The 17,179-nt window shown below is 42.9% G+C and overlaps 1 protein-coding gene across 1 annotated transcript in view; it reads right to left on the reverse strand.

Moving 5' to 3' along the window:
- Positions 1–17,179, reverse strand: part of MMRN1 (multimerin 1) — a 152,354-nt gene that overhangs the window by 66,461 nt on the left and 68,714 nt on the right. The window contains exons 3-5 of the mRNA XM_029597725.1: positions 16,825–16,931; positions 13,245–13,346; positions 2,575–2,754 (exon numbers count right to left, since the gene is read on the reverse strand). Coding sequence (XP_029453585.1) covers positions 2,575–2,754; positions 13,245–13,346; positions 16,825–16,931 — 389 coding nt within the window. The remainder of the gene's footprint in view (positions 1–2,574; positions 2,755–13,244; positions 13,347–16,824; positions 16,932–17,179) is intronic.

Consider the following 17,179-nt stretch of genomic DNA (forward strand, 5'->3'; position numbering starts at 1 on the left):
TAGGAGGAAAATTAAACATACTGGTGCCAGTGTGGCTACTTAAAAAATACACTTACCAACAATCAATTACATATATTTGAACTTTGTACAGTTCCAGCCAGGACCACCTTTCTAAAATGCACAGTGATTGGCAAATTCAACATGCACTAGCATTTCAGGTGCCTGCTAACAAAAATAATAAACAAACAAGTTCTAGTCACGTGAGTGCTGATCATTACATTACTTTTTTTGTCAAGCTTCCAACTGTTTCCATTTCACATCCCCCCAACCATATTGGTAACATCAATAGATAAGAGCACAGCCAGCCAATAGGAATACATACATACATATTCATTCCTAAGTGACCTTTACTGACCTGGGAAGTGTGAACACTTTGTTTCATTTTCTGTTGGTGTTCGTTAGTTTCCAGTTCCATTTCCCATCCCCCAACCATCACCTCAGTGGTAACCTTGGTAATATCAATAGATAAGAGGGCAGCCAGCCAATAGGAAACACATATTCATTCCTAACTGACCTTCAGTGACCTGGAAAGTGTTTATTTGTATCATTTTCAGTTAGTGCGCACTAAATCGAGTTAGTGCGCACTAACGGGGAGTTAGTGCGCACTAACTCGAGTTAGTGCGCACTAACACGATTTAACGATTTTTAACGATAAATCGTTAGAATTTCTATTGTATCGTGTTCTATAACGATTTAAGACGATATAAACATTATCGGACGATAATTTTAATCGTTGAAAAACGATTCACATCCCTAGTATTTGGTATAGCTGTGGCAAGAGAGACATACCTTCCATTCTTCCCATATATGTGTAGAAGAAGAACTGGGTAAGAAATGGATTTTGGGTGGAGGGAGGTTCCAGGAATACCTTGGGGCGAGGAGGCTCTTTGCCACCAGTGAGGTAAATTGTCTGGGTGGGGGAAGGAAGAAGCTTTTCAGACTGATGGACTTCTGCATAGGAGTGAGGAAGGATTACAGCACGGGGGGGGGGGGGGGGGTTAGAGGACTTTTGTTTGGATGTGTGGTGGGAGGGGTGAGATCACGGAATTGGCAGGGGAGGAATCTTAATTGGTTGAATTTCTGAAAGGGGGGATCAGAAGGACATAATAACATAAGAAACATAAATGCCAAGCTGGATCAAACCAAGGTTCATTGAACCCAGCATCCTGTCTCCAACAAAGGTCTGTCCAGGTCGCATGTACCCAGCAGATTCTATAAAGTAGATTATAGATTTACTCTATCTTTAAGGATGGTGCATATACAGTATGAGGTCAATATTCAAAGCTGGCTGTTTAAGTAACTAGCTGGATATAACTTATCTGGCTAAGGCCAGAATTCATCATTCTTCACAGAATGATGAATCCTGTGAAAATGGGGGGCGGGCCTGTGAAAGCCCGCAGCCTTTGCACCATGGCGGTGTGCCAGCTGCTGGCTTTTGCTAAGAATAGCGCCACCGTGAAAGGTGGTGCTATTCGGCGGGCTATTTCTGACGATAAAGTTATTAACATTATCGCCGGCAGCAAAGACACCGCCGACTCTGCCCCTCCCCGACTCCTCCCCTCCTCCTAATTTGCATTATATCACATGCGAAAAGGCCCTTTTCGCATGCGATATGGCCTTATCACGTGCGTTAGGGCCCTAACGCTCACGATAACGCTTTAGAAAATAACCCCCTAAGTTATGATATACATTTATCAGCACAATAAAGCCACTGAATATATGTTTATATATGTACGCACTTCACCAGATAAGTCTACCCGGCTAAGCTTGGATGTGTTCTGTGGGGCATACACTTATATGCCTAACACTGAATATTAGTAGTTAGGCATATAAATTATACGTCTAACTTGCTCTGCCCCTGATTCACCCAATGCACACCCACTTTTTTTTGTGCATATAACTTTCAGACATATAAGGGACTTGTATGGCTAAGCACCAGCCGCCGAACACGGGCACATATTCAATGCTGCCTCTTAACCGCATAAGTCCTGCTTCTCTGGCTAAATAGCACTGAACACACTTTGAATATTGACTTCAATATGTATGTAAACTATGTGCACACATTTTGAAAATGAAATGTAAGTACATAGTTATCTCCTCACACCTCACACCTCCCCCTACCCCAGAACACCTCCTTTTTAAAGTGGCACTATTTAGTTGCTGTGCCAGAAACAATTTTCCCACTTAAATCTCTTTGAAAAATGTCCATGCTGGATCAGACCAATGGCCTCAGTTATGCTCTCCTTGTTTTGTTCTCCATTCCTCCCCATGACCTTTTGCAAGCAATGTAGCTCATAAAGATTTTCCATAAGTTGCCTTAATTTTTTCCATGTTACCAGTAACACAGAATTTGGCACTTAACATACATTATTGTACCTTAGCAAAAAGGGATATAAGTAATATTTTAGTGTGCTCATACAATTTTACTGTAAAACATGCTTAAAACATGTTTTAATTGTGAATTTTAGTGCATATATCCAAAACTCTTCCATGAAATTCCATTTGCAATGTTTTGTTTTTTTCTGGTTCACCAGCATCCTTGATGAATCAATAAAATCAATTTAGGTGTTTTACCTTTAAAGAATGACTGGAATTCTTCCTCCTTATTATCATCATCACTGATTTTGCCCTCCAGAGAAGAAAGAGTGTTCCAGACATCAGTCATGGCAGAAGAAATGTTGCTGAGCTTCTTCTGTAGGACAGTGAGTTTTACCTCTTGATTGTAGATCTGCTCATTCAATTTTTGTGTCAGTGCTTTGTAAAGTACAATGGAGATTAAATTTTACAAATTAATTAAAAAAAATAAAGAAAATACATCTATGAAATAAAGACCAAAAGTTAAGAAATTGCTATATAATTCTACTTTACTGACCATCTTTGCTTTAATGATCATCTTGGACTAAAAAAAAAACCCTCAAATATTGTACCACTGTTTCTTTTTACATAGTCTTAGAGATGAAAGTAGAATTTGCTCAAAGTGATTATAACAGGATTGCACTGTAACACAATTCTAGCGTACACATAATACAAGGCATTTCTTCAGATGCACTACAACTTTTTTTTGTTGGTCTGTTAAAAGCTATTACAATCTATAAAATTTCCAGAATTGTGTTGTATAATGTACAGTCATTACGCAAGCATGAGAAACATTTGCAGCCAACTTATTCTTTGTCAGTAGCTATCAATCTGGGTGATATATAGTGTGCTAGTCTTCTTCCTACTCTCTTCAGCATGTTCCTCTTTAAAATGTTTTTACATCACTTATATTTTCTCAACATTTTGGGGGATTTATTTAAAAAAATAGAGGAAATCATCAGAATAAGATGGCATTACATTCAAATAGACTATAATATATGGTAAAATGACTAGGCTCATCTTTCCTTTGATAAAGGAAAGAAGAACCTAATAAATATTGTTTTCTAATAATAACTTTAAAGCAATCTACCGACAATCTACGAAATGTTTGAATAATGATGGTGTTTTACAGCATTGAATGTTGGGTTTGAACTTGTGACAATATGTGATAAGTTGATGAGAGATTTAACCTCCCAGAATATATCCTGTATATGAAGATTTTGATCACGTGATTTGTAAATTAAAACGAAGAAACTATTCTTTACCTGTGTCATTTTGCATGTATTGATGAAGTATGAAGATTTGAGAAAGATCTAAGACAAGGATTACACTTTGACTGGTTCCTTCAATCTTTATAGAAAGTGATATAGATGAATGAAATGTGTATTCCATCTTGAGAATCTTCATCTGAAACTTTTCATAGAGTATATTGGGATATTACCTGAGGATTACAAATGGCATTCCCCTGAAGAAGCTTTATCAAGCGAAACATGTTAGGGTAAAAGTAATTTTATCTGAATATGTATGATTGATGGTAGTTTGTTTGTGATGTAGGGTTTGTTATGAATGTTTTTGGATGAATGATCATGGGTGTATCTTACAAGGGAAGAGTGGTTATTGAATTTTACAATTGTATTTGATATGCTATTGAATGATACATTGCTTGTTTATTTTGTTAAATAAAAGGTCTTAAGCTACCGCACTGTTTGACACCTCTCCTGCCATTTTTACAACTGTAAAGTGGAAGTGTTTGACAAGTCTTTTGCCTTACAGCTGAATGAGTTTGAAAAGCTAGAACAAAGCTAAACACCTTTATATGGTGCAATTCATGGTAGTGGTATGTACATTCTGTTCACTGGTAAATGATTTGAACTAGTGATAGATGTGGTCTATAAAGGGACTCACTAGAATGATATAGTGAGCATCTCTGTTCTTTGACTAAAAAAGCACTCCATATGATACCAACATAAAAATAAATAAATGAATAAATAAATAAGAAAATGCTTCACCATTGAATTAAAATCTAAATTTTGATACCTCATCCTTGTGTGTCATTTCATATTAGGATGTCTTAGACCTGTCTTTTGCTCTTTTTTATGATCGCAGCCTCTACCTTGATCAGGTTCAAATTTTCTGTGTCAACATGGATCTAACAAATTGACTTAGTAAAGATATGAAAATGAGTCGTCTCATTTAAATTGGAAGCAACTTAGGTTTTCAATGTGAGCAGAATGTGATTTATCAAACTCACCAGAGGTGGAGAGAAGCCAGGAAAATGTCCTTGCGCAATCTTACATGACTTATGGCCTACTGAACTGGCTAGCTGATTCTAGAAATTATAGACTCATCAGTGAGGGCTTGGAATTTAGGAAATCAAATAAAACTGAACTGAATTTGTTTTTATATAAATTGGGACAGATCTGACTGTAGCATGCAAAATAAATTCAAAGGTCACCAAATTCATTTTGTTCAATGGTGGCTAAAATTAAATCTGAACTGGTTTGCTATATTTCCATTTTCAGTGAAAGGCAGATTTTCTTTTCATAGAGAACTTGAAACTATACATCCACAGATGTAATTGGGTGAAACTAAGACTTGTTCAGTCTGAGTTCTTAGGACATAGAGCCATTTGGTAGTTCTGTTAAAAGAAACAAGTAAAGTACGCAGAGACATGGTTTCAGGAATGCTTTCAGCTATAAATTTTCTAGAAGGGGAGTATGTGTATGTGGGTTGTGTGTGCACATGGTTTTGTGGTGGAGGTGTGTTTGAGGGGCAGAAGTTTAGATGGTGTGTGTAGGCAGAGTATTATATGGCGGAGTAGATGGAGGTTTATCTGTATAGTGTGTGTGTGTCTGTGTGTGTGTATGTGTGCGTGCGCACATGCATGGTTGTGTGCATGATGGTTGTAGGTTTATGTGAAGATTGTGTGTGTAGAGTGATATAAGTAAGTAGGTGTGATGGATGTGTGTGGAGAGTAAGAGGAACAGGTGAATGGAGGTATATAGGAGTAAGCATGGGTAGCGTGTATGGTTGTGTGTGTTTTAGTGACAGATGAGTGAGTGATGTATAGGGAGTTAGAGTGGATGTGTGGGTATGAATGTGAAGGAATGTGTGGCTGTGTCTGTGTGAGGAGTATAGGTGGAGTAAAAGTGTGTATGGGGTAGGTGTAGAAGTGTGGATTGTGGGTTTGCATGAGGTATGATTATGTGTTTGGTTAGTGAGTGGTTTGTGGAGTATATATGTGTGGTGTGTATGGGGCCCTACAATCTCATTTGGACCAGGCAAGGCAACGAGTGGAAGACCGCGTTCAATACGCGAGAAGGGCATTACGAATACCTGGTCATGCCCTTTGGCTTATGCAGTGTTCCCGCTGTATTCCAAGGCATGATGAACGAGATCTTCAGGGTTCTCCTATATGGATGCATGGTGATTTTTGTAGATGATATTCCCATCTTCTCCAAAGACCTCCCTTCCTATTGTTGCGACATCCGTCAGGTTCTCCAAAGACTATGGGTCCATAAAGTATATGCCAAGCTGGAGAAATACACTTTTGAAAAGGAGAGCTTACCCTTCCTGGGGTACATAATTTCCAGCAGCGTTTTCTACATGGATCCTGAGAAAGTTAAATGTATTCTGAATTGGCTGCAACCCTTCAGTCTTCATCCCTTACAGAGATTTTTGGGATTTGCAAATTTCTTCCGATACTTTATTCCCAACTGCTATCAGATTATGGCGCCCCTTACTGTGCTCACCAAGAAAGGGGCAAACATCAAGGACTGGCCTCCAGACAGTCACTGCTTTTGTTAAACTAAAGCGGGCCTTCCTCCAGGAACGATGTCTCTGCCACCCTGAGCCAACACATGCCTCCTCTGTGCGGGTAGACACTGTTTTGAGCCAACTCTCTGACAAGAGAGTCCTCCGTCCTTGCTCCTTCTTCTCTCAGAAGTTATCCCTGGCTGAATGAAATTATGGCATCAGAGACAAGGAATTACTAGCCATAAAGATGGCCCTAGAGGAGTGGCGACAGTGATTGGAGGGAGTGCAAAAATGCATCATGGTATATACTGACCACAAAAACTTGGAACATCTTTGCCAAGCTCAACGCTTAAATGCTCATCAAGCCCAATGGTCCCTGTGGTTCGTTCGCTTTGACTTCGAGGTAAGATACAGGCCGGTCACCAAGAACGTTCGAGCAGATGCCCTCTCCCAGTCATTCGAAGTTGAAGATATCCCTGAACCACGGGGCCACATCATTGATCTAGCACAGATTTTCCTGTCTGCTTCCATGACTGTTCCTCCAGGAAAGATGGTCATCCCATGTCGTCTCCGTCAGAAAGTTTTGGAATTGTCCCATGATTCTCATATCGCAGGACATCCTGGTTGGGCCAAGACTCTTGCACTACTCCAACAGTATTACTGTTGGCCACAGATGCAGAGAATCGTCAAGGTCTATGTGAACTCTTGTCCTACCTGCGCCCAACAAAAGCCTATGGTGGGAAGACCTTGGGAGCTGTTACTGTCATTGCCAGCCCCCAAGAAACCCTGGACCCATCTGTCCACCGACTTTGTGATGGACCTCCTCCTCTCTAATGGTTGCCATGTTATTTGGATCGTTACCGACCATTTCTCTAAAATGGCCCACTTCGTGGCTCTCCTTGGCCTTCCCTCTGCACCAGAGCTGGCAAGATTGTTTACCACCCATATTTTCCATCTACATGGGCTACCTCGGCACAATGTCTCAGATCGGGCATCCAGTTCACAGGTAAATATTGGTGCTCTCTGGCGAAGATTCAATATCACATTGGACTTTTCCATAGCTTACCACCCCCAAGCTAATGGTCAGGTGGAACGCTCAAACCACACACTTAAACCTTCCTGAGATCATTCATCAACAAGCATCAAGACAACTGGGTCACTCTTTTACTGTGGGTTGAATTCTCCCACAACTCTCAAACCAATGCCGCCACCGGGGCCTCTCCATTCCTGATTGCTATGGATGGCAACTGGCCCCTCCACTACCTGTTCCACTATCAGTTGCTTCCTCAGCAACTCAACTGACCATGCATGAAAAAGAGTTATGGATATGGACCAAAGCTATGATACAGAAGGCTGCCCTTAAAGCAAAAAAAAACAACAGATGTGTACCGGCACGTAACCCCACAGTTCAGGCCTGGAGACAAGGTCTGGTTAAGTACCCACCATATCCAGCTTAGGGTACACCTTGCTACTGTTGCGACCGTCGCTGCTCGGCGTCCTCACTCCGCCTTCTTTACCTCTGTGGCGACTCCCTCCGGGTCTGATGGACGGCTGGCTGCCGCGGCATCTCCATGCCATCTCCCTCCGGCGTCCCCGGACTGGCTCAACGTTGCAGAACCGCCATGTTGCCTGAAGACCTAGGGCGCGTGCACTCTGATTGAAGTACCAGCAAGAGCGCGAACCTCAGGGGCGTCCCCCTGAGATGACGTCATCCGCTTCCAATATTTAAAGGTCTCTATTTCACTATCAAACTGACTTAGCAAGGGGATTGCTTTGGCTACACTTCCCAAGTTACTCTACCTCCTCGGACTTACCAGAGGTACCCGCTCCTCAGGGGCCTCACGCTTTTTCTTTACTTTCAGATTACAGATAGGAAACGGTACTCGCTCCTCGAGGGCCCATGTTCCTGGACACTCTGAAGATTCTCTACTGCTTGGAAGCTATCACTGCTACAAACATTTGTGAGTTACCATCGCTCTCTCAGAGCCTTCCCTGGAACCAGGTACTCGCTCCTCGAGGGCCTAAACCTTTCCAGCTCCTGAGCTTCCTTGAGACCTTATGTGAGTTTTGTCATCTAGTTCTGTTCATGAACTCTGCCTACTCTGCCTACTCACTTTCTACAGTTTCTCAACAGCTCAGCCATCCTGGATCGCTGTTCCAGTACCTGAGGGACTACAGCCCTGCCAGGCATATCAGCTCACTACTGCCACCTCTGGTGGTTTCAAAAACCTGTTTAATAAAAGAACTAATGTGTGTCTATCTCCATACTCAAGCCTAGCCGGTGGTCCCTCTCGGGATATCCTCCTGGGGGCATGGTCATCTGCCACCGGCCCAGGGATTCACCCACAACTATATCAGATTCATTACAGATTGCTACTCCTTAGCAAGACAATATCTGAGACACTACAAGATTGCTGACTCCTCTTTCATTAGGAGCCATTAATAACAGATTGCTACTCTGCAGTCTAACTAACAGCAGATTTCCTACAGCTACATCAGATAGGGAAGGTCACCTATCAATTACGCCTACCGGCTTCCCTGAAGATCCATAACGTATTCCACATTTCTCTTCTCAAACCTCTAGTGCTGTCTTGGCCTACCCGAAGGATTCCGGAACCCTCAGAGATTTCTTCCAAGGAAGACCAATTATACCAAGTGAGAGAGGTTCTGGATTTTCGCTGGTGAAACAAGAAATGGGAATATTTGATGTCCTAGGAGGGATATGGTCCAGAGGAAAATACCTGGGAACCTGCCTCCAACATCCTAGACAATAAATTGTTCAAACAGTTCCACGCCTCTCATCCCAAGAAACCTAAGCCCTCGGGAGAGGGGTTTAGAGGAGAAGGTACTGTTGTGCTCTCTAGCTGCGGAGCTCCACGGCCGGCCTCACTCACCTGTCACCACATTGCCACGGCTGGACCAGCCCCAGGCTCTCTCTCAGTAGTAGGGACCCACCACTGACATCGCACCTCCTCTTCGTGGCCTGGAGCAGTCAACCACACCGCCAACTTCCGGTCCCTGATGGCATTCCCTTAGGCACGCGCGTGCACCTCTCTTCTTTATTTAAAGGGCCCTCAGCGGGAAACTCCCCGCGGCCCTCACCAATGACATCATTGCTCAGGGACTACTTAAGGCTGGTCCCTGCCTTCAGTCCTTGCCTCAGCAACAGTTTGAATTCCTAAAGAGTAACTGGTTGCCTGACTCCTTCTTCCTGACTCTATGTTCCTTTCTCCATGCTCCTGTCTCCTGGCCTTTGGATTGCTTCTTGGCCTTGTCCTTGGACTTTACTTGATTGCCACCCTTCTTGACCTTTGGTAGTTTCCTGGACTTTGCTTGATTGCTACCTGCCTCGACCCTTGGTATGTCTTTTAGACTCTGCTGTTGGCTGCCTGCCCTGACCCATGGAACATCTTAACTCTTTTTCCACCTGCTGTCCATCGTGGGATTCCTCATCATTGGAGACCTGCGCCTGTCCAGCTGGCCCTGGCACCCAAAGGCTCAACCTGCGGGGAACGAGGGCTGTTATTGGTGAAGGTTCTGTTGGGTCTCTGCGCTGGCCAGTTCTGCCTGCCGATGACGAGGATCTGCAGGTGGTGTCAACCTCGTCTCGGTCCAAAGGTCCACCGTTACAACAGTATAGAGTTTGTATGTTGTGTGGGTGAATGCAAGAGTATGCGGGTTGTGGGTTTGGGAGTCGTGTGTGGGTGAGAGATTGGGGATGGGGCTAAGGCATTTGGTGGTAAGGGGTGTGTTTGTGTGATCTATGTGGGGGTGTATGTGGGGGGTAAGTTGAATGGGGTATCTGGGGAGTTGGGATGGGTGTTTGGATGTGTTTATATGTGGGTTGTGACTGAGTATGTGTGTGTGTTGGGGATAATTGTGGAGCATCTGGGTGTGGGAGTGTTGGAATGCATGAAGGGGTATGAATGTGCATGTGTGTGGTGGTGTTTGTGTATATATAACTTTGGACTTACTTACTTACTTACTTACTTATTTATTTATTTATGTATTTATTTGTTGAGTTTTATATACTGTCATTCGGTAGAGCCATCACAACGGTTTACAAAAGTGTACATTATGGGGGAGATGGCTTTGAAAGCACCTTTTGGTTCCATCCATAGCTAACTGCTTCAATTATTTTTCCGTTTCTCTCTCTCTCTTTTTTTCTGCCTGTATTGCTCTATATTAAAGTGCTAGAAGAGTGAAGAGAAACTATTGGAATGAAGACGAGGTCAACAATCTAACAGTTTTAACATAGAACACATGCTGGCAGATAAAGACCATACAGCTGTCCAATTTTCACATTCACATCTCCTACTCAGCTTTTTAATCCCTGTCTTTTCGAGATTATCTTTGCTTGTCCCTTATTCTCTTAAATTCCAGTTCTGTCCGATGCAGTTTCCCATAGAAAGCAATGTGGATTATTTTTGTAGGCTCAAGTTGTCCAAAAATATTCACTTTATGATTCTGATTTTCAAACCTGTTCCTTTTTTGGTGAGTTACTGTGCATATGGACAGACAGATGGACATCGATCCCTTTTATATAACATAACTGAATAACTTTATGACTGCCGAAGAGAAGTCCTAAAGTTAGCCAGATAAACTAACTTGGCTATCTTTGACACAGATGGGTATATTCAGCAGTGTGGGCATACCACTGAATATCCCAGCAAAGTTTGCCAGACAAGTTTATCCAGCTGACAATCAGCTCGATACAGTATCGTCCGGTCGAAGATTGCCCGTCTGTAACGTGCTGGGAGCGCACAATACAGACGAGTAAGGCCATCCAGCGATACAGTCTCTAGTTTCACGCGTCCTTAGCGCTTTGTAAAATAGACACATTACCCTTTCCGCACCCAGCATGTAAATGAACGAAAAAGCTGTATAATGAAGGAATTAGCTATTCCCCTCCGATACTGTAACGGGCGCTGATATTATCTCCTTAGGAACCCGCTGTTTTGCCGCGGCCTTAACGTGCTAGTTTACCGCCTCCCCCTAGTAGGAGTTAGGACTGTGAAACAAATCCATCGACACCGCTTAAGATACTCAAACACAATAAAACAATAAGCCTGGCACCCTCCTTGATGTAGTACGTCCCGGATGCCCCCCCCCCCTCCCCAGCGCGCCCGCCACTACCCCTTTCATCAGCTGCATCCACCCATTATGCCCCTCACGGGCATGTCCCGCTTCACAGAGCGCTCCCACTCAAATCCGTTCATGGGTATATACCCTTTCGCCCCCCTCACAGCGCCATGCTACCACTGCGACCCGGCAGTCCCGTGAGGCCTACAAAAAAAAAAAATCCCCGGCTGCCGCGCCCCCACACTGGCCCGCCGACTCTACCCCCCTCCTCCCGATCGGGCGGGTAGGCGGCGGCGAAAAGCAAAAAAAACCAAAATCAATTTTTTTTTTTTCCAAAAAGCGACATCACACAATGCATAAAATAATTTCTCCAGCCTTAAAGTGACAATTTTGGTTTTTTCCAAAAGCGACTTACTTTTGGGATCTGTCAAGATCCCAAAAGTAAGTCGCAAAAGTAACTTACTTTTCTGAAGCCATCAGGAACACGATCTTAGCTCCTCCGGACGAAGACGAAGATGGCCGCCTGCACGGGGAAAGCGTGCAATTGGCCGCTGAAGACGTGACGTCACGACGTTTGGCGTCACGAGATGTGACGTCACGTCTTCAGCGGCCAATTGCACGCTTTCCCCCGTGCAGGCGGCCATCTTCGTCTTGAGCTACGATCGTGATGGCTTCAGAAAAGTAAGTTACTTTTGCGACTTACTTGACAGATCCCAAAAGTAAGTCGCTTTAAGGCTGGAGAAATTATTTTATGCATTGTGTGATGTCGCTTTTTGAAAAAAAAAAATTGCTTTGGTTTTCGCCGCCGCCTACCCGCCCAATCGGGAGGAGGGGTAGAGTCGGCGGGCCAGTGCGGGGGCCGCGGGAGCGGGGGATTTTTTTTTTTTTGTAGGCCTCACGGGACTGCCGGGTCGCAGTGGATGCAGCTGATGAAAGGGGTAGTGGCGGGCGCGCTGGGGAGGGGGGGGCATCCGGGACGTACTACATCAAGAAGGGTGCCAGGCTTACTGAACCGCTGCTATTGCCTCTGCTCGCAGGTCTATTTCGCCGGCTTGCTGCACGCTTTCGCTTTGCTCGCACGCTTTCGCTTTGCTCGGCTCTGCTCGGCTCTGCTTTTTCTCCTCTCCCGTCTGTCTTCGCCGCTGTGCCTCACCTCCTCCCGGAGCAAGGCTGCTTTCGCGCCCTGCTCCGGGAGGAGGAGAGACACAGCGACGAAGCAACAAAGACTTTTCGTGTTTTTTACACTTCCTGGTGCCTGTCATTCCAAATGTCATTTGAAATGACATTTGAAATGACAGGTACCAGCGCACCCAGGTTACTGTATAGGCGCTGTATTAAGCGCCTATACAGGAAAATGGGTTACGCGGGCATAACCTTTCCCTAACGCTTTAAAGCCGCGGCATGCATTTGCATGCAATTAGAAGAGAGTATCGGGGAGTTAGTGAAGAGAACTGTGCGTGCGGGGAGGAAGGGTGCGCCTGACACTGCCGCACTGTTTCTACCGCGGCCTTACTGTATCGACCTGTATGTTAGCTGGCTGGCATCTGAATATGGACTGCTCTATCTGGTAATTTGAATTAGATGTGGATAAAACCAAGTTTGATTTAAGGGCAGGAATGAGGTATGGATATAATCTAATCTTGTCCATCCACCCTCAGTTTCTATGACTGAAATAGAGTTATTGTTTTTCTTTTCTGTCTGCTTTCTTCTTTCCTTTATTTTTAAATTTACAAGGTTTGTAAAAGAAAATGTTCAAAACACATTATTGCTAGGACTAAATATACAGCAAGTGAATGATGACATTTAGAACAAGAATACTGACAAAAATAAGGAAATAATTTTGAAAGAAGATATTGATAGAAACCTGATGCAAAGAAACCTGTTTTATAATCAAAATTTAATTTAACAATGTGATACACGGATTTATTATAAATAAAATTTGTCAGAGTCTAATGTGGAATAAAGGAGCTCCGGGTGGCTGACAGTAGTTTTAGAGTCATTAGTAAGGAGTACAAACATTAATTGTGTTACAATTAGCACTCACTACTGACCTGGATCTGCAGTTCTTGGCTGCTGCTGTCTTGCTGTGCCCCCATTGTCTACAACACTGCTCTCAGCCTGACTGCCTGGCATCTGCCACTGGTGCGTTAGGGCTAAAACAAAACAGGAATAGTATTCAAGTGAGTCAGAGGACCTTATACGCTTTCAGCCTTGTGTAATGTAATCCAAGTGTTATTGATGCTGAATACCAGAATAACTGCATGTTTGAAAGCAGTATTTGTACAGGAGTGATTAGAGAATTGTATGATTGCATATTAGTGCAGAAATGGAAGTCAAATCTCATCTTAAAAAATGCTGCCTCCTCTACCTGCACCAAGGAGATAAGCCCAAGGTGGATGGGATGCATTAAATGTCAACACTTTTCTTTTTCTTTCTTTTCCATTTTTCATTTATTCATTCTTTAGTTCACTCATTCCATTGTAACACCATCCTAGGGCACATAAAATGATGGGAGGGTTTTCCTTACTGGAGTAAAGTTCCATTTTACAAATTAATTTAATGGGTTCAAATTTATGAAGGTCCAATCCTTCCTTCTGATCCTACTCGACCTTTCGTCTGCATTTGACACGGTCAATCACTCTCTTCTCATCAACCAACTAACAGCCATAGGTATCTCTGGCACTGCCCTATCTTGGTTTAGAACCTTCCTCAGCAACAGGGGATATAAGGTTAAGATTCATAATAAAGAATCCTCTCTTCACCCCGCGTCAGTAGGAGTCCCTCAGGGCTCACCCCTGTCTCCTACCTTGTTTAACATTTATCTGTTACCCTTATGTGAACTCCTCACTAACCTCAATCTCAAACACTTCCTCTACGCCGACGATATTCAGGTCCTGATCCCCATCAAGGAGTCACTCGCAAAAACACTGTCTCACTGGGAAACCTGCCTCCAAAATATCAAACAGCTTCTCACAAGTCTCAACCTGATACTAAATTCATCAAAAATGGAACTTCTAATCATCACACCAGAAAACAGCTCCCTCACACACACTCATCCAACCTTACCAAACACTACACAAGTGAGAGACCTAGGAGTTCTAATTGACAATCACCTAAACCTGAAAGCGAACATCAACAAAACCACCAGAGACTGCTTTTATAAGCTCCAAGTGCTGAAAAGAATACGACCTCTCTTCCACACTCATGACTTTAGAACGATTCTACAATCAATCATTTTCGCAAAGCTGGACTATTGTAACACCATCATGCTTGGTCTCCCTTCATCACACACCAAACCATTGCAAATGGTCCAAAATGCCTCCGCCCGTATACTCACTAACACCAGGAGAAGAGAACACATAACACCTATCCTGATGGGCCTCCACTGGCTGCCTATCCACTTCAGAATAACCTACAAGGCCATTCTCACCATTTTCAAAAACATCCATCAATTAGCCCCAATCGATCTCCATATCCCCCTCCGATTACACTACTCAACAAGACCGACAAGAGATGTTTACAAAGGATCACTTCAAGTACCTCCAGCCAAAACTACCAGACACATCACGCTTAGAGATCGGGCCTTCTCCACAGCTGGTCCAACTTTATGGAACTCCATTCCCCCGGATCTTAGAATGGAACCCAGCATCTCAACATTCAAGAAAAGACTCAAGACGTGGCTGTTCACGCAGGCCTTTGCTAACTCCAACATTACTTAACTCCCTTCAATCAACATACTTCGCTAGTAATATCATTAATAGCCACCCCTTATAATGTTATTATATATATTTATAATTATCTGATCTTCATTTTCCTTCTTACTCCAAGTTATTGATTCCCTGTTACATGTAACTGCTTTTCTGCACTATTGTTCAAATTGTAAAGTTTATTTTAATTGCACCCCTGCTTCTTGTGAACCAGCATGATGGGACTATCGTCTTGAATGTTGGTATATAAAAAAACTTAAATAAATAAAAATAAATAAATTATGAGTATTGCAGATCGCAAAGTGGATCCTAATGGAGACAGCAGGGGTAACTTACAATCTCTAGATTGGACAGGGAGAACCACCACCATCCTCCCCTCCATGAACCCTGGCCCCTAATGCCAATCCTGTAGTGCTGGCAATAATAGGGCATTAAGTGGAGTGGATATACACAAACCTTTACATTTATTTCTGGTTGTAATCCAGCTACTATGTACAAGAATAAAATATGATAGACATATAAATACTAAATACTCAGATTTCATGGGATAAGGCTATTCTCTAAATAAATTTGATTAATAGCCGTTAATGGTGTTATGACTTGTAGGTGTGTGAACCCTGGGCTGAGGTGAGAGATGGTATCACCCACAAGGAGGAGCTCTGTGAGCCTCACTGTCGGGAGGCACGGTCTCAGCAGTTGTCAGACACAGCTGTGGAATAGAGTCTTTATTAGGAAAAAGGGAAAGGCACAGCCCGCGGAGCGGGAGGTGCAGTAAAGCAAAGTTCTGAGCAGAGGGGTATACCCGGAGGGAATACCTCAGACGTGTAGATCCGGTAGTGATCCGCAGAGTGGGGTATGCCGAAGAAGTCTCTCTGTAGTGGTGATGCAGTAGTGGCCTGCAGCGCAGGGTACACCGAGGGAATCCTCACCCAAGGATGGTATGGTGGTAGTCCGAGGTACAGGAACATGGGAGAGGGTCCCTTAGTGATGGTGCAGTAACTCCCATTAGTGCGCACTAACAAAAAACCCGATTTTTCACGATAAATCGGTGGAATTCCTATTGTATCGAGTCCCTTACCGATTAATGACGATTTTAAAATTATCGGACGATTATTTTAAATCGTTAAAAAATGATTCACATCCCTACTATCTACATGCTTGGAAGTACAGCATATTTGATGGGATTTATTTTGGCAACGGGCAGACACATTTAGCTGATTATAAGGGTTCAAGGGGGTTGCTTTCATATCTCTAAAAAGAAAACAAATTCTAACTCTCTAGGCTCTTGGAGAACAGATCCCATATGGCAAATTCTATACTTTGGACCAGTCTATCCATAGCCACATTCTTTTATAAACCATAGTATATGTAAGACTTTAATATCTCTCCCTGGAATTAAAAGTTACTGTGAGAAAGAAAATATTTAGGGGTAGAGGAGTAGCAAAGTAGTTAGAACAGCAGGCAGAGAACCAGGCAAATCAGGGTTTAAATCTTGCTTCTCCAGCAAATACTACTTGGGCACATCACCTCACCCTCTATTGCCTCATGTACAAGACTGTAAATCCTCTCAGGCAAGGAAATAGCTACAGTACCTAAATTACAACTCACTTAGAGCTTGGATTTTGAAAAGATGAGTAATTAAACCTAAATCTAGGCTACCCTTGCATCATTCATTTTGAAGATCCTTTACATAGCATAATGTAAAATACTGTAAGGCAGCCAACACATGAAATTTATGCTAAGGATTTTACTGAGATTTCTTTGCACCAGAAAAATTTGAACCAGCCAATCATATTGGCAAATGCATGCGTGAAATGCGCTGGCTACATATTCAATATCCATTTCTCCAAATTAATGAATTGCCAAAAATGTTTCATGACAAAACCCCACCCTTAGTACACTGGTTAACATGACAGCAACGAACCTGTGAATTGACATTGATCTCCATGGAATCCAGGACAGCACTTCCACTCCAATGATGTCACTATTTTATGTTTCATTCTATAGGCTGGGCGTGTCACCAGTTGATATCTAAAGAATAAGAATGATTAGCACATTTAATATTTCTTTATTACTTCAGATGACTAGCTATGACATATAGGAAAGCAGGCTTTTTTTCCCACTAGGTCACAATATTGGTCAAATAGAAATATAATATTTTACAAGAGGTTAAAAAGAAAAATAACATATTAGCATTAGCATTATCTATAGAATAAAAGATGGGTGTATATTATCGGGTCAGAAGTTCATCTACAAGATATGCTCAGATATCAGGAATG

Source organism: Rhinatrema bivittatum, chromosome 1 (genome assembly GCF_901001135.1).
Source record: "Rhinatrema bivittatum chromosome 1, aRhiBiv1.1, whole genome shotgun sequence".
Lineage (NCBI taxonomy): Eukaryota > Metazoa > Chordata > Amphibia > Gymnophiona > Rhinatrematidae > Rhinatrema > Rhinatrema bivittatum.